The sequence below is a fragment of the Talpa europaea genome (assembly GCF_964194135.1).
Source record: "Talpa europaea genome assembly, chromosome: 2".
Lineage (NCBI taxonomy): Eukaryota > Metazoa > Chordata > Mammalia > Eulipotyphla > Talpidae > Talpa > Talpa europaea.
Genome location: NC_140068.1, coordinates 156,704,422 through 156,725,234, shown reverse-complemented (window position 1 = coordinate 156,725,234; position 20,813 = coordinate 156,704,422). Strand labels below are relative to the sequence as shown.

General features: G+C 62.4%; 1 protein-coding gene across 1 annotated transcript; it reads left to right on the top strand.

Annotated features, from left to right (window-relative positions):
* The first annotated feature begins 561 nt into the window (after positions 1-561).
* On the top strand, positions 562-9,534 carry LY86 (lymphocyte antigen 86). The gene is made up of 5 exons (XM_084256907.1): positions 562-694; positions 4,835-4,921; positions 6,644-6,772; positions 8,103-8,155; positions 9,075-9,534. Exons 1-5 carry the CDS (start codon positions 568-570, stop codon positions 9,156-9,158), a joined length of 480 nt encoding a protein of 159 aa, XP_084113033.1. The 5' UTR covers positions 562-567; the 3' UTR covers positions 9,159-9,534.
* The last annotated feature ends 11,279 nt before the right edge of the window (positions 9,535-20,813 follow it).

Below are 20,813 nucleotides of genomic sequence, written 5' to 3'. Positions count from 1 at the left end.
AAAGAAAGGCTGCCCCTCCCGGGAAACAGTGTTCTGGGCGGCCTCTAAAAATGCACCTTGGCCGTGACTCCTGCGCTGGAGGCCGGTGGGAGGTGGAGAGTTGGGGGGAAGCCTGGCCACCCAGGGAGGCAGCGTCCCCCCTTGGAAAGACAGTGGGACGTGACGTTAACAACCCAGCAATGGGCAGACCACCGCCTCCTTCCGGACCCCCAAGCGCACGCTGCAGCCCCTGAAGCCCTGCCCCCAAGAGCCTGCACGCGGGGCCTGCTCCTCGCCTTTCCTTGTTTCTCTGCCCCACCAGGCTGGGGGTTCCAGGAGCGCAGTTCTGGGGGGCCGGGTGCAGGATCACGCCTCTCTTGTGGACCCCACCCTGTGGGTCAGAGCCTACATCCGCCCCGCCCGCTGGGCCCTGGCCCTGGGAACAGCGTTCACAGGTGTGAGCCCGCAGCGCTTCCCCGGGAGCAGCAAATAGAGAAGTGAAACCGAGCGAGCCACCCCCACGGGGGCGTGGAGAGCCCGAAGGCCTGGGACCGGCCCGGGAGGCGAGTCGTCTGCCGAGGCCTGGCCATGGGGGCCCTCGCGGCCGCCCTCCTGCTCTGCGCACTGGCCTCTCTGGGCCGCGTGTGCGGGGCGGCCTGGCCCACGCACACGGCCTGCAGGAGCGGGGACCTGGAGATGCGCTACCAGAGCTGCGGTAAGGCCGGAGCGGGGCCGGAGCTCGCGTGGGGAAGGGGGCGCCCCGTGGCCTCCTGTCCCTGCACAGCCAGCCGCGGGGGCCACCGGGCGCCCTGGGAATGGCGGGCGGCCTGGGGGGGAGGGGGCGCGGCAACAGAGTGGACAGGAACAAGGCACTGAGGGCCTCACCCTCACAACTCACCACCACGTGGGGTGGCCTGTGGGCCAAAAAGCAGCAGAGGCCCCAGTACCCCACCCCACTGCACCCCTGGGCTCCCCCAGGCCAGCTAGTTTGCAAGTTGAGTGGCAAGGTGCACCCCCAGAAATAGAGGCTGAGGCCGCCAGAGCATGAGCTGCCCGAGTCGGGGTCTGGCCAGGCCCTCGTTTCCGCCGGCAGGCCCAGCCAGGGCGCCCCTCCTGGCTCTGGGCTGGAGTCCAGGGAGCAGGTGTGGGCGGGATGCTGGCCCCAGGCCGCTGTCCTGGGCTTGCAGACCGCCAAGCCCCGTGTGCCTGCACGGCCACCCTCTGTGTCTGCATCCCCGTCTTCTCTTCCTGCTGCGCCCCCAGGGGAGCGGCTGCCAGGGCTGCCCCGCTGACCGCTGCGAAGAGCTCGTGTCCAAATGCAGCCCGATTCCGGGGTCACGAGGGGAGGACTTTGACAAGGCACGGGGGACACTGCAGCTGATTGGGGGCCTGAGCGGGGAGATGTGAGCCCACTGGACGTCGCACAGATGAGGAGCGAGGGTTTGAGACGACCCAGTGCTTGGGGGCGGCAGCTCCTGGGCAGACGGACGAAGAGCTTATTTGGACGGAGGCGGGGGGTTCCCCTAAGCGGCAGGCTGGCCGCTCTTTGGGGGGCTGGCATCAGCAGGCTGCCTCGGGGGCCCTGGAGTTCAGGTCGGCCTCCGGGACATGGTCTACTTGATGCGGCTGTGTCCCCAGAAGGTAGCACGGAGCATCACAATGCGCCTGGACGGTGTCCAACTGACCGCACACAGGGCTGGCGCTGGACGTCAGGGTGTTGGGGGGCTGGCGCAGGCCCTTCCCTGGGGCAAGGCTCAGGGGACAGGTGGCCAGCTTGAGGTCGGCCTTAAAGACGGATAAAATTAGTGTTGGTGGCAGGCCCCGCTGGGGGAGGCGTGTGTGGGCCGGGCACCCTGCCAGGTGCCCGTGGTTTATTTCTGGCTCACAGACATCTGACCTGAGAGCTGGCGAGGACGGTGACTCCTCGGAGGCCACAGGCCCCGGTGGCAGAGGAGGTGCCCACTGGCACCCGTGGGGTCAGTGGATCGATCGGCAGGGCCCGAGCCCCAAACCTGCTGTCCTGACTCGCAGGGGTGAGGGGAGCAGAGGCAGCGTGCAGGGGCTGAGGGGACCAGGCAGGGGTCAGGGAGCTGCCTGCACAGGGGACAGAGGGAGAGGACAGTGGCGTGGCGGGGACGCGTGCGTGAGGGCCCCAGGGGGCTGGGCAGTGTAGACTGGGACCCAAGTCTGCAAACCCAGTAGTGCTGTGTCCTGGCTCCCCAGTGGATGGCCTGGCTCCCCAGTGGATGGTCCCCTGCAGCTGTGGGCCTTGCGAGGGGCACCCCAAGCCCTCCACGTTGAGAACACACATGAAGGTGACCTGCGTGACGAGGTCGTCCAGCCCAGCAGCTCCTAGAACCCCAACGTGCAGAGGCCAGGCGCGAGCAGGGGGCCCGTTCCCTTCCCCGCAGGGCCTGCCTTCCTCTTCTCTCTCTGCTTGGTCTGGTCTGTGGTGGGAGGGCAGGGCGGGCCTCAGCCTGGAGCTGGTCTGCACACGAACGTCCTTGAGCATGCTGGACTCTGAACCCTGGAAGGGAAGTGAGCAGTTTCCTGAAAAAAGCAGAAGCCTGGCTGCCTGGTGTTGGGCCACGGAGGAGGAGGAATAAGACAGTCCGGGCCAGGGAGAGCCAGGGCCCCGGAGGCAGGCCACAGCCTCCTCCACCTTGGCCGCTATTCATACACCACCTTTGTCTTGCCGAGATGTGAGGGGAGGATGGGCGTGCAGGGCTGGGGGACCAGCCTCCCTGTGGGGAAGCTGCGAGGGGCGGGATGGGAATAATTACCCAGGAGCAGGGACGCGAGGAGACCAGGCAGGTGGGGCAAGCCCTGGGAGGCGGAGGTTGTGACCGTGGAGTGGGAGCAGGGCCCCCTGTAGCCGCCGTCCCCTGGGACCTGTGACAACACCCATTTTGCAGCGGCGTTTACAAGATCTGGGACAGGGAAGCAGCCGAAATGCCCAGCGTGGAGGCCTGGGTCAAGGAAAGGGGTGGGATGGTGGTGTCTGTCCTCCTGGTGAATACTACGCAGCAATGAAAAAGGTGAACGGCACTATTTATAGCCGTGTAGTATTCCATCACACGCATGTATGTAACTATATATACTACGTCTTCTTTATCTAGTAATCAATCAATGGACACTTATTTTTAATCCTCTAATTGGGGAGGAAATACCAGGATTGTGTTGTTTGGAAAGCAAATATAGGAGCTCTTTCCTCGGTCCTTCCCTGGTTAGGTTTCCTTGGCTCCTGGGTTAGGTTATTTTGCTGCCAGAGTGACCCAGCCAAAGCCAGTGGTTGTTCTGCCCTCCATCATCGACCCGTCAGGTCTTGTCATGTTAGATTATTCATGACCCAGGTGGTCTCTGTGACACAAGCCACCAAGTGCAGTTCCCACAGAAACATCTCTCTCCTTGCACCAGCGGGAGCCATGCTCGAGTGGGGCACCCTGCAGACCAGGCTCTGCCTCACCAGCAGAGGACAGGGGAGGGCTAGTGCACCCTGAGCCCCTGGGTGACAGGACCGAGTGGGGAGTGGTGGCTGGTGAGGACGGGATCAGAGGGTCAGAGGAGCCTTTATTGTTTCCTCTGAAAAAATCTCAAGCTTCGTGTTCACCTCAAATACAAATGTGAAGTAACTGCTGGGAAGGACCCCAACCCCCTGGGCACTTTTGAAGCCATGGCGCTCCTGTTTTTAGGGAGACAACTCCAGAGAGAAGCAACCTGCTGCTTCCTCCGAGTCTTTGCTGGTTATTAAGCTCGTGTTTCCAACAGCCCTGTTTTTCTGGACCAAGGAGTTGTTTTACATCCTTCCCCTACTCCACCTTGGAAGTACCCGCCAACTAGAGTGCCGTGCTGCCAGGTACTGAGTGACACAGATGTGGTGTCTTCGCTCTTACCTTGGGTAGCAGCTTCAACTTCTCCACACTCCTGAGGACGCAGTCCGCGCATGTGTGGCAGTTGGCTTCTCTCTCTCAGCAGTGAGAGCCAAATATGCAACAAGAACTCTCCCATTTTCCAAGCTGGAAGAGGCCAGGCCCAGCGCAGGGGTGCTCAGGAAGAAGTAACACCAGCAACAAGAACATGACTGCTCTCCCCCCGGGGGAGGAAGTGCCCGATGGACGGGACTCAATGAGGAGAAAGTGCACCTGGGTTAGACTTGCTGAACAGGCTGCTGATGGCTTCCGAGGCAGAGACCCAGGCAGTTGCTGTCCTCCAGGTCAGAGAGGTGGTGACCAGTCGCGCTTGCCTGCGGTGTCTGGCCTGGAAAGGTGCAGCCTGTGGGAGCTTGCTGGGGGCTGATGTTGCCCTGAGCTCAAGTCACGGAGCGTGGGCTGTGACGTGGGGCCCAAAGAACATTCCTTGACTTGATGCTCAGACGTGGATGAGTCTCTGGAGTTCTCACATGAGCAGAAGTTACACCTGACAAATACTATCTTTGCGGCCCCCGCGGCACCTGACATTGTGCCTTGCTGCTGGTGGCGGATCGTTAGGGGAAAATGATGGTGTTGAACGGGATGGAATCACAAAGTTCTTTACTTTACCGCTTGGCATCTATTTTCCTCCTTTGTAATGATAGTAATTAATGCTTTGTGAAACGTCTTGGTGGAATCAACGAGAAGCTGTGAAGTCGACAGCTCGAGAGCTCAAAGGATTCAGCCGGTAAGAACAGTGTCAACAGCGAGAATGTGGGCCGACTTCAGAGCGACCAGGACGGACAGTTAAAAGCCAAGATGGTGTTGGACCATGTTTCTGAATCAATTTAGTGGGAAACATAGAGGAAATATGTCACCGTCTGAGTTCCGACTGTCGTTGGCAGAGCACGCCCAGGCTCACGCCCAGTCTGTTTTTCTCCTGGCAGATCCATTACAAGATTTCGGCTTTTCTATTGACCAGTGCTCCAGACAATTGAAATCCAATCTCAACATTAGATTCGGAATCATTCTGAGTAAGTTCAATTTAATGACGTGAAATAAAACAGCGCCCCGCCTCCCCCCGGCCCACACACCCCATTACTTAGCTCAGCCGCGGTGGCTGTGCACACCCCCACCCCACCCCCTCCGCTCTATTTCCATCTGCATCTTCCTTCTCTGGGTAATATCCAGATAGAGTAAAACTCGCCTTTAATGCTGTGCTTTTGCACTGAATGGGCTCCAGACGCTCATTTGGATGATATAAGCACCTGGAATCAGTAAATCCAGCAGAAAAAAGAAAATATTTTGAGTCTAAGTATTGACGCCTGCTCAGGAGGGAGCTTTTGCTTAGTTATCTCTGCAACAAACTTGTCTATTCCCAGCAGCTTGCGTTGTCATCCGCGTTATTTCATTTCCCCAACAGCTAATATAAGTTCTTAAACCTTGACAAAGGCAGAGACTTGCAGCATCTCCTCCCTCCACCCCAATCCGTGCGCTGGAATGCTTTCAGACTGCTCATTTTTCTCTGCTCACACCTTTACAGTTACTCATTATATTGCGGTAGCTGCTGGAGTCTCTTTCTTCTAAAACAGTTTGACAAAACCAGAGCAGAGGATTTAATAAACTTAGCATGTGGATTCGTTCCAGGGAGATGGGGGAACATTCCCAGAGGCTAAGAACACTCACGCCGCTCAGTGTCTCCACAACCTCACACTGTATCTGGATCCTGTGGCAGCAGCCCTGTGAGTGCTTTGGAGAAAGGGAGAGAGAAACAGGCAGGGGACCAGAGGGAGCAAGATCTAAGTGGGAGGGAAAGCGGTGAAGGGAATTGGAAGCCAGCACTGCTGAGCAGCCTGCAGCTTCCTGGGTAACTGGTGCCACTGGCCTGGCCCCAGCGTGGAGGGGGTGCAGACTGGAGCACACCCGCTCTCCCGGGAGGCACATAGTGTGTGCACCTGGGGAGCTGCAGAGGTCAAACATGCAGCCTAAGAAAAGGGGCCAGGGCAGGGGTGCAGCTGCATGAGCCCCTGCAAATATGGGTAGTGGAAGAGCCACGTTTCAGACACGGGGCTGCCACGTCATCCCACCGCACAGCCAAAGGGCTCTCCTGCAAGAGCGGAGGCTGCTCTCTGCACAGAGGTCACTTCTGGCATCAAGGCCACTGGGTTGACACTACTGTAAAGCTGAGACACTCTGGTCACCAGCGGGGCTCCTGCCCGGTGTGCATAGAGGCTGAGAGCGTGACACCAGGTTTTGAGAAAGGAAGAAGCTTTATTACAAGTCCACTGGCAGAGAGGCAGGGGGAAACTCAACTCCGCCTCCCCACTTGGGAAAGGGAGGGAGGTTCTAGAGCTTTTGCACCCCAAGGTTGAGAACAAGGAGTTACATTTTATTTAAGGAATGAGCGAAGTCAAAGAAACGTGGGCGTGGCTGAACGCATCCTTAGTCACTGGGCCACCCCTCCGCGGAGAAGTATGGGAAGGATTTTCTTCCGACAGCTGCATTTGGAGTTTCCGCTAGTAGCCCCTCTGGGCAGGCCCCTCCTCACGGTGGTCTTCCCGGCGGTCGCCCGGCTCGGCGCAGGATTAATGGCCTGTGCTTCCTCAGGGTGGTCGTCTGCCGATGACGGCCTCTGTGCGGACAAGCCCGAGGAGGAAACTAGATAAAGTTCTTCTCCTCTGCGCTCCGGGGTCTGCGAGCAGCGGCCCCCAGACGCGCCTCCAGGCCCGCCCGGCAACGCAGCTCTCCTCCCGCAGGAGAGGACATCAGGGAGCTGTTCCTGGAGCTGGGTCTCCTCTCGAAGGGCGAGTCCATTATGCACATCTCCTACCCCATCTGTGAAGAGGACCTGCCCAAGTTCTCCTTCTGTGGGCGAAAGAAAGGGGGTAAGTGGTCTGTCCCGTTCGCGGCCCGCCAGCCCCGGGAGGGTGACCACAGCCTGCGGCCGGGTCCTGGCGCCCGGTCAGCCCGGGGCCCCCGGGGCGGACAGGCTGATCTCTCTCCTCAGCGTGACGGGAAATGACTAAGGCTCGCCCCGCGGGCCCTGCCCGCCAGCCAGGTGTGAAAATCAAATGAAACGCTGTCTTGTCAGCGGGGCCGCCGGCACGACAGGGATAGATGTAGCTAAACGGGACAGAGCAGTGATAGTTACAGTTTGTTGACATAAAATGTCCTTATGTCCAGTTAATTATAAATTATTACTTATAATCATTGAAATCGATAGAACATTATTAGTAACACATTGTCATATTAATTTACCTCAGCCATGACTACTCAGGAGCACACAATCACACACGGGACACTGCGTTAGAATCGCCCTTTAAACATTTGGAAGCCCCAACACCCCATACCCCAGATCCTGACCCCAGAATCTCCGGGGGTAGAGCCCCAGCCAGGGCACCCCCAGGCTGGCAAGGTCGAGTCGAGGTACGAACGTCAGGGTCAGCCCCATGCCCCATGATTGCAGTCCTTGGGGTGAGCCTGGAGTGAGCCTTCCCAGGACCCCACATGTGGGGACCCACTTAGCCCGTTCATTGGCCTTGAAACCACAGGAACTGCCGCACTCGCTGCGCGGTAACAGCTGAGGAGGCTGGGCCCAGGGACTCGCTCTAGCCCTCCATCATGTAAACAAGACGTCGGGACTCCCCAGGGGAGCAGCCACGAAGCCCCCAGCAGCTGAGGCCCCAGCCCTATACACACAGTCCTGCTGTCGGTGTCCATGATCCGTGCGACACGTGTAACACGTGGCCGGCTCCACCCAGGCCTCACTTCCAGCTCAAGGTCCCACTCTCCACCCGGCTGCAGCCAAATCGCCCGAGGGAGGCGGGGTATCCCCACCCGGCCGGCCCCAGACACAGCTCCCAGGCTGTCAGACACGGTCATGCTCTCCTTGTGGTCACCCTTAATTCCTTGCACTCCACGTGGTGGGGACTGCTCCTGTCCCTACTGTACCCCCAAAAGGAACAGAGCCAGAGAGATGTAAATGGAGGTTACAGGCTCTGGGAACTCATCTTGGGACTTCGCCCTTTGCCATCTGTGGGGTCCGCCATCCCCCGGCCCCTCTGGACCCCGCACGAGTCACCATCCAGGAAGCCTCATCTGGTCATCAGTGGGGGACAGTGTCCTCGACAGGGCCTGAGCAGAGTCTGGACCATGGGGCCTGGCGACCCCAGGTACCCGGAAACTAACATCTCCGATGCCTTCTGTGTCTTCCAGAGCAGATTTACTTCTCCGGCCCTGTGAACAACCCTTCGTTTGAAATCCCCAAGGTAAGGGGTTGCTTCTCTGGCCTGCTGCGTTACTGGGTTGCAGAGCTGAGCTATTTCCTGAGGAAGGAGGGAGGAAGAGGAGGGTTAACCTGTCTCGGGGCTTCCCGAAGGTGTCACCAAGAAACCCCTTCCCCAGAGGGGCCGCCCGGCGGGCACTGCGCAGCTGCCGCTGCTTCTGCATGGGGGGGGGGGGGGGGTTGATGCCTGCTGTCCAGCTGGGCCTCAGGGGCCTGTGCAGGGAGGCCTCCCCGGGAGAGAGGGGGTTCTGTCCAGTCTGCAGGGACCCCGGGCTGAGATGCAAGCTGCTTGATTCTGCCTCACACCCCCCCTTGCCAGCTCACCAGCCCCTCCCAATACCCAGAACCTTCTCCTCCTCTAAACTGCGGACTCGGGAGTCCTTCCCACCAAGGCTGCCGGGGCAGAGTCTCCAAATCTATCAGGCTCCGTGCCCTTGCTGGCCCCGACCCAGCCCCGCCCCCCAGCTCCCGCCCTGGGCCTGGGCGCCCATCCTGGCCCCTGCGTCTCTCTCCCACGGGGCAGCTGGAAGGGTCAGCAGAGCAGGCCACTCCTTGGGGAGGCTGCTCACTCTCACGTTCTTCCCCCTGCAGCCACCCACCCAGGCCCACCCCCCTAGGCTCCCTCTAGGCTCAGCCCTGGGCAGAAGGCAGCTCCCCAAATCCTCGGCCCTCAGTGAGGCCACCTCCCAGCCTACAGGCCACCTGCCATTCTGCTTCAAGCCCCACCTCAATGCCAGCCCCACCCCACCCTCCCCGTCTGGGCCTTGGGCTCTGGCAGCCACCAGTCACCATTCCTCCCGGGGCCGCAAGCACCTCCGGGCAGCCGGTCTCCCTGTGCCCCACGCCCTAGCCCCTGCCCCTCGTAGCCGACCATCCCTTGGTCACATGTGTGTCCCTTCCAGGGCGAGTACCAGGTGCTGCTGCAGCTGCGGAACCAGGCCTGGGCCCTGGTGGCCTGCGCCAACGCCACGGTGGTCGGCCTCTGAGCGGACCCCGCCTGCCCTGTGGAGATGCCTGGCCCCAGCCAGAGCAGTGCTGACCACAGGGGCTCCTCTGCGGCCCCCCTGGGGCCGCGGCTCCCACCCTCTGCAGGGGTCATGGACCCAAGAAGCACGGCTCCTGGGGCCCCGGTGGCCAGGGGACAGGGGCGAGGCTGCAGCCTCCTCGAGGGGGGGCCCCGCTCTGGACTTTCCTGCCATCCCCTCGCCGAGCCACCGAGGTACCAGCCCCCTCCCCGCAAGGAGACCTGAGAACCAGGCAAAGGGCCAGGAGAGAAAATGCTTGTCTTTCTGAATTAAACAGTTCTCTGTAAAAAAATAAAAAATAAAAATACGCGTGGATATGTGAGGAACTGAGCGTGCGTCGGGAGGGAGCGCTCACACCTGCCTTCAGGGAACCGGCCCAAGAGCCAAGGTCTCATTCCAGGAATGCGTCCTCCACCTGTGAAGAGGCTTCCCGGGGACTTGGCTGCAGGCATTTCCTCCCCTGGGTGTTCCCTGGAGCTGGGGGATGGACAGGGAGAAGCGGCCATCACTGTGAAGCTGGGGCGCCCAGGGGCTTAGGGCTGTGCACAGCGGGGGGGCTTGCACGCAGGGAGCTGGTGCCCAGAGTGCCGGGTGCTGGTTGAGGCGAGTCTGGAAGGTTCTGAGACATGCAGGTGCGCCCACGCCAGCAGCAGGTGCACTCACGGCAGCCCCAGGCTGACCACAGAGATTCAGTGTTGCTGGTAAGAGGATGCGCCCCCCAAAGCCACAGAAGGGGAGCCCCCTCACTGGCCCCAGCTGCCCTGTCTCCCCTTCATGCCCAGGGTGGCCTGGGGCTGCCCTCTGCCCCAGAACAGGCTGGAGGCTCCCGCAGGGCTCCGTCCTCTCTCGCAAGCACCAAACCCACAGCCCTCGAGCCCGCGTCTTAGGCCGTCCTTTCCGCTCGAGGCCGCATTTGGCACTGACTCTCCAAAATGGTGGGTGGATGCCCCGTCGCTGGCTCGGAGGCGGCTTTGGAGAGAGGGCAGGAGGCCTGGGGCTCAGCTCAGACCCAGCTCAGCTGCTCTGGACAGAAGGGGCCTGAGCAGAGACCGGGATGGCCACTGGTGAGCCCTGCCTCCCTGCCCCGGGGAGCACCCCCGTGGGGACCCATGGCTCTGTGTCTGCAGCGTCGCCACTGCCCAGGTGACGTCTCCGAGCAGACACCCAAGCGCCGTCATTTCACGTCCCTCCCACAGCACAGGACGTGCAGAGGGCGGAGGCAGCGGTCAGCTGTCCACACTGCCCGGGAGCCCTGCCTGCAGTTTGCAAGCTCGGCCAGCAGGTGGCACCAGTGACCAAGGAGCCGGCACCGCCTCTCCCGTCCCGCACTCCCGGGTCCCAGAAGCTGGTTCCTGGACCTAATCAGATGCTTACGGAAGCGGTTTCCTCCTGACAAAACACCAGGCCAAACAGAAACCAGCCTCATCCTGCAGATAAAGAGTGTTTGTGCCTTGCGAGTGTCCCGTCTCCCTGGCCACAGGCAGCCCTTCTTCGAGTATTTCAAGGCGGTCGGTCGCCCCCTCCCTCCCCGCCCCGCCGCGGGCCCTCCTCAGGCCCTCTCCGGGAGAGGGGCAGCTGTGGGAAGAGGAGAGCCAAGCAAACTGCAGCCGGCCCCAGCGCGGGGAAGACAGGCAGGCTGGAGGTTGTGCAGGCAGGGCAGGAAGCTGAATAGCTGCTGTCTGGGCCGACTCTGCCCCCACGTCCTGAGTCACCCAGCCCAGCGCCTTCCACCGGCAGCACCTGGCGCCTCCTGTGCAAACACAGGTCTGACTGTCCTTCCGGAGGAGGCAGCACAGGCGGCGGGGATGGGGCAGCAGCGGGGAGGTGTTGCTGCCTGGACAACCTCGTCTCAGGTCGCGATCAGGACCAGGGTCTCTGTGCACACACATGAGGACTCTCCCTCACTCACATGTCCTCGAGCTGCGTGGCCCCTGGGGGTCTCTGGCCCCTGCGCACACCGTGGGTCACTGAAGCGGCATCACCAGCAGCCCCAGTCACCTGACCTGGGGTGGACAGGCCTCTGTCCTCTACTCTGGAGCCCAGGGGCAGCCATGTGAGAAGTTGTTTCCTTGCGGGCCCCCCTCTCCTCCATGTCCCCCTCAAAGCCCAACCCCCCCCATGTGGGGCTCACAGATGCCCTGGGGGTGCCACTGGGGCCGGCCACAGGCCTCCACCAGGGTGGGGGTCCGGGACCACCCCCAGCTTTCAGACACTGGGGGGGGATGTTCCTGTCTTTACTAAAAAGAGAAAGGAAAGGGGAGAGAGAGTAATTTTTCCAGTAAAAGTTAAAAAAAAATAGAAAACGAGGGAAGAAGAAAACCCAGCCGGAGAGAAAGGGTGAGCAAGGGCGGCTCTTGGGAGGCTCCGGGGAGCACGAGCCTCTGGGGTAACACAGACGGGGGCCCCTCCAGGGGGCAGGACCCAAGGTAACGCTCGGTTAAAAATTAACACAGAAGAGGCCAGAAGAGCGTTGACCTTGATGCTGCTTCTCAGGGACTGGGGGTTTCGGCTTAGAACTGAGGGGCCGGGTGTTTGTCTCGGCAGCTGGCGGAGCTTCAGTACCGAGACCCCCTGGCCAGTGCCCAGGAGAGAATGGGCCTGGTGCGGCAGCAGGCCCTGCCCAGGAAAGCGGCAGCCCCCGCGCCACACAGAGTCCCCTCCCTTTCTCTCCTCCCCTCCCCGGCCCTCCCAGCCCCCCGGCCCAGTTTTGCAGAAAGACTCAGCGGAGGGCGTTTAAATCCGCAGAGGCTGGACAGAGGCCAGTGGGGAAGCCGGGCCTGCCAGTGTCCGGGACTGTGCTGCCCAGACTCGCCGTCCTCTCAAGCACAGGCAGCGGGAAGACCCTCTGCAGGCTCACACGGGGGCTCAGCCTCGCCTGGACAGGGCAGCGCGGGGAGACTGCCCTGAGCCCAGGAGGGTGGCGAGGGTCAGGCTGCCCCCTGAGGAGGAACAAGGCCAGGGCCAGAGGCTGGAGGGCTGACCGCACCAGAGAGGTCAGGGGAGATCTGCTGGTCTGCTGACCAGCTCTGCTGTCTGGGGAAGCCCAGGGCCACTGGCTTCCTGAGCTGGCCAGGGGGCAGGTGAGCTGGGACTGCTGCCCTCTCCCACACAGAACCTGGTGGGCAGCCTTGCTGGCCGCTTTCCAGGCTCCAGGAAAGCCCCCAAGAGCAGTCGGCAGCTTCAGTCCCCAGACCCATGACTGGCACTTGAACATCCGCTGGCGATGACTGTCTCCGTCCGTCCATCACATGGAGTGGTCACGGCGGAGTGGATGCCCTTCCCTGTCCCTGGCGCTCGGCTGCTATGAGCAGGCTCCAGCCTCTCCAAGGCAAACACCAGCTCCATGGAGGGGCCGAGCCGTGTCACCAGGGGCTGGGGCTGTCCAGCGGCTGCTGTGACTGCCCCTCTCCTGGCCGCCCCCGCCCGCCCCTCAGGAGTCACTGTTCTGTCCAGGTGCACAGTGAGGATGCTGGCCGAGACCCGCGCTGTCAGCTGGTTGGCAGGAAACCTGACTTGCCGTCTCCAGGAGGGGAGGCGAGGAGAGACGGGAGCAGGCCTAGCCTGCACTGACGGACGAGTGAGGCCGCTAACATGGTGAATATGCGGGTGGAATATTACTCGGCCAGGAAAAGGAAGAAGGTTCTGTCCCTCTGCGTCATGCACAGTGCTGTCAACCAACCTCCCCTCCATCAAAACAAACTTCTCTAAAAAGAGGGGGTGCGAGGACGGCCTGACATGGGCTCTGGCATGGAGGATCCTCAGGATGTCACCCCGACACCCGAGTCCCGCCTGGTTCTGCTCCTAGAGTTCCCCGGGGAGGGGGTTTCCAGAGAGGAGAGGCGATGGCGGGTGGGGGGGGATATGAATATGGAGGGGGAGCAGGAAGGGAGTGTGTGATGGGGCAGGGTCTCCAGTGGGGAACATGAGAGCATTCTGGAACTGATGGGGGCTGGGGGCACAGAGGGTGGAGGTGCTTCCCGCCGCCAAACATTCTAGAAATAGCTAAGATGACAAACTTGATGTTTTGTGCATTCACCTGATTAAATTCGAGTTATTTAAAAAATATAGCGGCGGGATTAATGGCTAAGAAGCCAAACTGAACTCTGGGGTGGCTGAGGCTGGGGCTGAGGGCCGGGGCTGGCCTTGGGCCGGGAGCACGGGCTGCGGGCCTTTTCGATTCTGCACCAACTGACACGCAGTGGGGTCTGACTTGTGGCCCCGGGAAGGCGTGGGGCCTTTTCTGGTGCCCGCGGGCAGCCTGCACGTCGCGTCCAGAGAAGCGTCGCTGGGTCCGCGTCCGTCCTGACGCACTCACTGTGCCCCGTGGCCCTCACGCCAAGGCCTGAGCCGTCCGCAGAAACAAAAGGACGAGGGCGGTGGATGTCCCCGCGTGGGCTCAGCCTCCCCATCAGCCTCAGAATCCCGGAGCTCGTGCAACGGCTTCTGTTTTTGTTTTCACCGCGCCTTCTCTTAGGGGCAAGAACAGCCGCCTCCCCCCACATCAGATTTTTTTCAGCTTTGTCCCCAAGCGGCTGAGTGTGCCGGGCGCTGGCGCGGGCTTGGGGGGATTAGGCGCCCAGGTGCAGCGCTCCCCGCCAGCCAGCAGCTTAGCCTTAATCAGGCGCTTACCAGGCCGCAGGGCCCCCTCCCGGGCTGGCAGACGGCACCTTGGCTGGGTTCCCAGCGTGGGGAGGCCCCCGGCCCCCTTCTCCGCTCCCAGCCAAAGTCCTCTCCGCAGGCATCCCAGCCGCAGCCCCCGTGGGCGGTTCTGTCCCCTCCACCCCCTGGCAGAGGCGCCTCAGCTTCTCCCCGGGACCTCAGGCTTTTTGGAACAGTTGCCTGCCCACCGTCCCAGGGCCTGCTCCGCTGGGAGCTGCTTCTTCCAGCCCCTGGGGGCCCCGGGGGACCCTGGCAGCCCCTGGTGGGCCCTGGCAGTCCCTGGGGGTCCTGGGACCGCAGGCCCAGGCAGGCTGTGCTCCGGGGACTGGACTTTAGAAGCCCGGCCCCTCAGGCCTCCAAACGCAAGCAGGCCACACTCCGGTCAGTCCTGACAGAAGAGAGGTGCTTCCGTGTTTCTTTCACTTTTCAGAACGTGGCAGGAGTTTCCACCAGGAGGAACAGAGTCCTTCCTCGCCGCTGAGCCGGGGGAGGTCTGTGGCCTGGGTCGGGCGAGCAGCAGCCAGCGCTCCACACACAATCAAAATAAAGATGCTTCTTGCATTTCTGCGCGGAGGGGCCGGAGAGGAAACGGCTTCCGGGCGAGGCCCGCGTGCAGACAGGCTGCTGGCCCCACGCAGCCCCCTTGACCGCTTCCTCCCAGGAGCAGGGGGGCAGCGGCCTGGCCCCCAACAGCTGTCCTGGGGCCTGAGGTCCCGCCCCCATCCAGAAGAGCCAGGAAGGGCGGTCCCCCCGTTCTCAGAGGCTTCTCCCCATGAAGCCACGTGCGGACACGCTGTGACGTAGCTTCCTCCCATGGCAGCAGGCGCGGCTTGGTGCCGTCCCGTGGCCAGACGGGGGCCGGAGGGACATCCGAGGGCCTCTGGGCTTCCTCCCATCGCTCTGGAGAAGCGCTTCCTGGGTCCCAAGCACAGTGCTCCCCGCATCTGCTCCTCTGTTGAGTCCCGGACTCTCCCCAGCAGGCCTGGACTGACTCCACCCTCCAGGCTCCCCAAACACTGGCTCCACGGGGCTATGGGGCTCTTTGGCTGGCGGGCTCCCCTCCCTCGGGGAGGGGTCCTCAGGGGCACCTGGAAGTGGCAGGTGCAGGAGGCACTGGCCTCTGCCCCAGCGCTGCCCCTCCCACCACGCTGGGGGCAGTGCCACCCTGGGGTGGATGGGGCAGCTGTTTCTCGCCCGGTGGTGAGGCTTGGGCATTTCTCTGCCGCCAGCACGCCAGAGCCGCCCGCAGTGGACAGCACCCATGAGGCAGCGCTAGAGGAGCAGAGGGGCCAACTGGAGGGGCCAAGTGGTGCCCTGGGCCCAAGACCTGCTGGGGCCTCCCGTGCAGCCGGGACATGCCGTCCAGTGCCGCCAGGGGGCAGCAGGCGCCCACTTACGGCCCCAGGCCTGGTTTTCCCACCTGCAGGGTGTCTGGCAAAGCCAGGGTGCCTGTGTCAGCAGAAAAGCTGCTGGGGGTGGAGGGGAGGTGGGGAGCAAGCAGCGCCCGCCCTGCCCAGGCTGAGCAGGAGCCATGGCCCGTCGCACAAGTGGGGCTGGAGACCAGGTTCGGGGGAGCTGGTGCCTTGAGCTGGACCCTGGGCCTCGGGGCAGAGAAACCCGTGCAGAGACTTGCACAAGCCTCTGCCGCTTTCGCCTGGGGCTGAGAACAAAGGGCGCCTTGAGGCGGCGCCACCGGGTCCTACCAGGAAGGAGGAAATCCGACCCCCTTGGACACAGCGTCTCCGCCCGCTCTGTGCTGACCCAGTTCTGAGACCAGCTGGGCTCCAGCCAGGTGCATGGCCCCCTCCCTGCCCAGCCCGCCTGGCCAGGGAGAGGTGGCCAGCAGGTGGCCTGGGGCGGTCCGGCTGCAAGACCACCTGCCCCTACCCCTGGCCGCCCTTCCTGACCGTCCAGGGGGTCCAGCCCTGGAGAGGTCCAGGCTGGACAGACAAGCCTGGAGCAGGGAGCGGCCTTAGCACCGTCCAGGCCACACTCATTCTTCCCACAGGCCCGTCTGAGATGCCCCAGTGCCAGGAGCCGCGGGTTACAGGCTGTGCCCCAAAGGCCCGGGCAGAGGCCAGTCCAGTGACGGGGCTGTGACCAGTCCCTGCACCAAGGCCCGTGTCACTGCCTTCCCCCAGCGCCACCCCCTGCCCGTCCACCTGTGAGGGGAAGCGGCCGGCCCACATGCTGCTCCAGAGGACCTGCCCCGCCAGGCCGAGCGGCTCTTCACAGAGTGACCGCACAGTGGCCTCTCCCTCACGTCCCCCCTGGGAAGCAGGTCGGCAAGAGCCAGCTATGAGGGGACGGCCGCCAAGATAGCTGGGGTCTTCTGCGGCCTCCTGCGCAGCTGAGGGGTCAGGCAGAAATCACACGGGGGCTGCCGTCCAGATGCCGCCCCCAGAATAGAGGCCCCAGGCCTGGATGGGGAGTCCCATGGCTCTGGCCCACAGGCCCCGAGCTGGGCCGCAGGAAGCCCCTTCGACTGACCCCGACGTGGTCCAGCTGGTCACACACACGCCAGCACACACCTGTGTCCATCCTTATTCGGGGCAGTGGAGAGGCCACTGAACGTTGTCACTCTTCGATCACAGCTGCCCTAAGAGCACGGAGCACGTGAGCTGAAGGCCTTGGCGACCTGCGCTCCTGCGCTGGGGCATCCGGTGACCCTGACCCACAGCTGGCCAGGCCACCTGCGTCGGCTTCCAGAACTAGAAGTGAGGTGACCCCCCCCACACCCCGCAGTTACATGGGCCAGACGAAAAGGCAAATCTTGACTGTTTCGTGGTGAATAATTAAACAGGACGGTTATATCCGCTGTCCAAGCGTCAACAGGCTGGGGAATCGTGAGAAAGCAGAAAATTCGAGCCAGCTCATGCCAAAAGACAGAAATGGGGTCCGGTGGGTGGGGACCCCACCAGCTGCATGCGGGAGAGGCTCTCGGGGCACCGGGCAGCACGCTGGGCTCAATGGGAAGAGAGAGGCTAGCAGCAGCCAGCGCCAAGAGGGGAGCACCCAAGCCGGGCTCCCCAGCTCAGGGGTCAAGGGCCATCTACAGCTCGGCTTTTCTGTTCCAGGCCCGAGCGTCCAGCCCGTGCTCCTGAAAGCACCAGCGGGCATGTCTCTAAGCTGTGCCCAAGACCAGCTTCAACCCCGCCCACCCCCGGGCCCAGGGTCCGTGTTTCAATGCCCTCGCCGTGTCCACTCAGCTGCCAGGACTCGGGAGGTGGCCTTGACCTCCCACCTTGACCACAGTTCTGGGGGTCAGCACCTGCCCCCAAGCCCATTCCCGCAGCTTCTCCCGCCTCCGTCCCACACCATCAGCACCCACCTCCCGGGCTGGCTCCTGGCCTCTGCTTTTTCACTTACTTGTTTATCTTCATTCGTGCACTTGTTGCTGCAGCAGCTCCCGCTCTGTTTTTCCCTGTTTTTTTTTTTTTTCATTACTTCTTTTTATTGCAACGGAGCACCACGTTCCTGCGTGCGCCACTGAGCTGGCTTCTTTCTTGCCCCCACCCCGAGGTGGCCTCTCCACGTACCAGGTGAAACCCGCTCTAAAGCCAGTGGGGGGTCTTGGCAGGACGTGGGGGAGCTGAGCTCAGGCAAGGAGGGTCTGCCCCCCTCTCCCCGCCTCCCCTCACCCGCGGCAGGGAACTGCCCTCCCAGGGCTTCTGCAGAAAGAAATCAAATTCCCTTTCCAGCTAAGCTGCAAGCGCAGGTTTGGCTTATCTCCCAAGAAGCCCAAACTCCAAACCAATCTTGTGAAATCTTTTCCCCACTTAAAATTCTTGAAAAGCGCTCACAGGCCACAGCCAGCCCCCACCCACACCCCGGACCCCCCGTGTCTCCCTCAGCGCCGGCAAGGCCACGCTGGGCTGTGCCCTTCGGGAGCCGGTGCTCCAGCGAAGCCGTGGATTTACGGTGTGAGGTCACAGGAGCGCGAATTGGGGCCTCGGGAATCAAGGGCCGTGACACTTTTACAGCCTCCCCCCGCCCCTCCTGCATGCCTACGAAGCAGCTGCAGGACGAACATCTGGTTTTGCTTTTTTGATCCACACGCAGCTCCCAGCTGACAGCCCTCCGGCCGGCCGGGCTCCGGGAGCTGAGCGGGCGGGCAGGGGCTGGCCAGCGAGCGCCTGCCCTTCCTGCCTCAGTGCGGAGCCGAGGCCTCCAGGAACCCAAGGTCACTGCCACCGCGGAGACAAAGCACTGGCCAGCGTCACGGTGGCCGCCTGCCAACTGGCCAGAGGACAAGGGGGGTGGCTGGGGCACGAGGAGGGGCTCCCGTGGACCCGGCAGGGCCATCACAGCCATAACTCCGGGCCTTGGAGTGTCCACAGGCGACAGAGCAGCCCCCACCAACCGCCGCCAGCACAGACACGTGCCACGAGCTGCCCAGCAGGGAGCAATCAGAGCAGCCCCTGCCTGGTCCCCACAGCCCGGCCACGCAGCCTCCAGGCAGTCGCCGTAGGTCCCACAGGGCAGTGTCCACCTGTGGCCAGAAGGAGAGGCCTAGCAAGGCCCCAGAGCTCCAGCTATGGCCAGTGGGTCAGTCAGGCTGCCGGGCCTGTCTGTGACCTAGACCTCTCCCCAGGAACCCCGGGGAGGCTCACCCCCACAGACCGCGTGGCCGTGAAGGGTCCTCTCTACAGACACCTTTGAGGTACACCTCGCATCCTCCCTAGAGCCGGCCCCCAGATGAGCGCTGCCCCCCACGAGCTGAACCCCAGGACGCTGCTACTGAGCACATCTCAGGGAGGAGGTAGAGTCACAGGAAGGGCTCTGAAGCGGGTAGGGGTGTTTGGAGAAACGCACTCACAAGTGGGGGTGCCTCGGGAAGCCTCCATCTCCTCATGTCTCTGTCCGTTGAATTGCATTACTCTTTCATCGAGGTGACACTGGCAGATGACATCATGTGATGAGGGGTGCAGAGGGGGCATGTGGGTAGGAACCCACACTGCAAAGGCCCGGCCTCTGCCACCTTCCCCCCACCCCGAGGCTACAAAGGTGGACTCACAGGGAAGCTCATTTCTTGGTTGGAACTGACACCTTCACACAGGAGCCAGTGCAAAGGCCGGCAGGGTGCGGGTCCCGGACTGGGGCAGGACAAACGCCAGAGCATCAGACAGGTGGACGCAACCTTCCTCTGGACGGAGCTGGGAGCCGAGCATCGGGGAGCTGGCCCGGCTCGGGCCCTGGGCACCTGGGCACCTGCTCCAGGCCGCTGGGAGTGCAAGGCCCAGCCAGGCAGGAGCTCTGCAGGGAGAGTCAGGCCCCAAGGCCCCCTCGTGCCCCATCAAGCCAGCCACACCCCACTGCCGCCGAAGGCACAGCAACAAGGGAGGCCTCGCAGAAAGGGAAAGGCCAGAAGAGCAGATGCTCGGGCCTGGGGAAGCAGTGACTCCAGCCTCCGCGGGCAGAGAAGGGAGGTGCGCAGGAGGCAGGGCATGCCCTGTGCCCCCAGCCGAGGACAGCAGTCGTGCGTTGCAGGGAGGACGTTCCTGGCACCTTTGACTGTGGCCTGCGAGGCTGGGGTGCAGAGCAGGCGGCTCCTTCTCTTTGAGGGCCCCCCTCCCTGCCTGGCAGCTTCTCCACAGCCAGGAACTCACTCGAAGCCAACGGGCACGAGCTGGGCTGCAGATAGCCCCGCAGAGCCCTCCTGGACGGTCAGGACCAGAGCCAGAGCTGCAGGCGGGCTCCGCGAATCGGGCCAGTGGGGTCTGAGGCGGGAGACAGGCACAGGGGCTCCACCCACAGTCACCCGCGTCCTCCTGGTTGGGGAGTTCCTGGCGCATCATCTCCCTGCTGCCGTGCTCCCACGAGCAGCCCTCCAGCCCCTAAGCTTGTCAGCACCAGCAGTGCCTGGGTGGCGCCAGGAGGGAAATCAGCACAATTTTAATGCATCCAAGTTCAGGAAAGGGGGAGCAGGAGCGAGGTGTGGGGCGGTCAGCGGGCAGCGGGCCGGACATGGGCACTTGGGTAAGGGAGACGGGAACAATCCGTGACAGGGAATTCCCAGAACAGATTAAGCAACACCACACTATTTGGGATGTGGTTTTGTAACAGTGGGGACATGGGGACAGGCAGGCCCAGGAAGCAGGGCAGGGGGCGCTGGCCACTCCCAGCCCTCCATGAGATAAGAGCACTCCCTGCGGAGAGGCCCTCGGCTCCTGGGGCCTGCAGACGTGGGGCTGCTCCGTGCCTGGCACTGCAAGCAGGGGTCAGCTCTGCAAGGCCCGTCACCCCACACTTCTCCCCTTGGGTGCCCCTAATGTCTGTTCCCAGCCAGGCTCAACTTGGCTACCCCTGGGAAAAATGGGTCAAGAAATGAAGATAATAAGGGGCCTCCCTGGTGGCGCAGCGGATTGAGAGCTGCTCTGTGAAGCTGTCTGCAGCCTCTGCAGCACTTGTTCAATTCCTGGCCGGCCATGGAGATACCCACATGGTGCGGCAGACCTCTCCTGTCTCACCTGCTGCTCCCCTCAGCAGTGTCTTCAGTCAGTCTGCCTGCTCTGCTCCCCACTCTGTCTCTGCTGAATCCTCTCACCCTCCCATGCATCTGGCCTGTATCCCAGTTTTTGCATAAATAAATAAACCTTAAAAAAAAGAAATGAAGATAATAAATATATATGTGCTCATATACACATGCACACACAGAACTTGCTGGCCCCAAACTGCCCAGCACGTTGGCCCTGGCAGGTGCATGGGCTCAGGAGGAACGTGGGCAGCAAAGTCAGGGCTTGTGGCAGGGACAATGCAGGCAGGGCTTTGAGGCCGTGGACAGCAGGAAGCCCAAAGACGGAGACCCCCAGGGATGTGAATCCCAGCCTGGGCCAAGGCCAGGCAGGACGTCCTCCTCATAGGCCAGAGACCCATGATGAACCAGAACATGGAAAGTCCTTCCCAGACTATGGACAGCTACAGGGTAGCCCCGTCTGCCTTGGTGTTCCTCGGGTG

Excerpts from the sequence above, each read along its gene's own strand:
- LY86 (XM_084256907.1), top strand. The coding sequence starts at position 568 with ATGGGGGCCCTCGCGGCCGCCCTCCTGCTCTGCGCACTGGCCTCTCTG. Across the intron at positions 4,922-6,643 it reads TAGATTCGGAATCATTCTGA|GAGAGGACATCAGGGAGCTG; the intron begins GTAAGTTCAATT and ends CTCCTCCCGCAG. Across the intron at positions 8,156-9,074 it reads CTTCGTTTGAAATCCCCAAG|GGCGAGTACCAGGTGCTGCT; the intron begins GTAAGGGGTTGC and ends TGTCCCTTCCAG.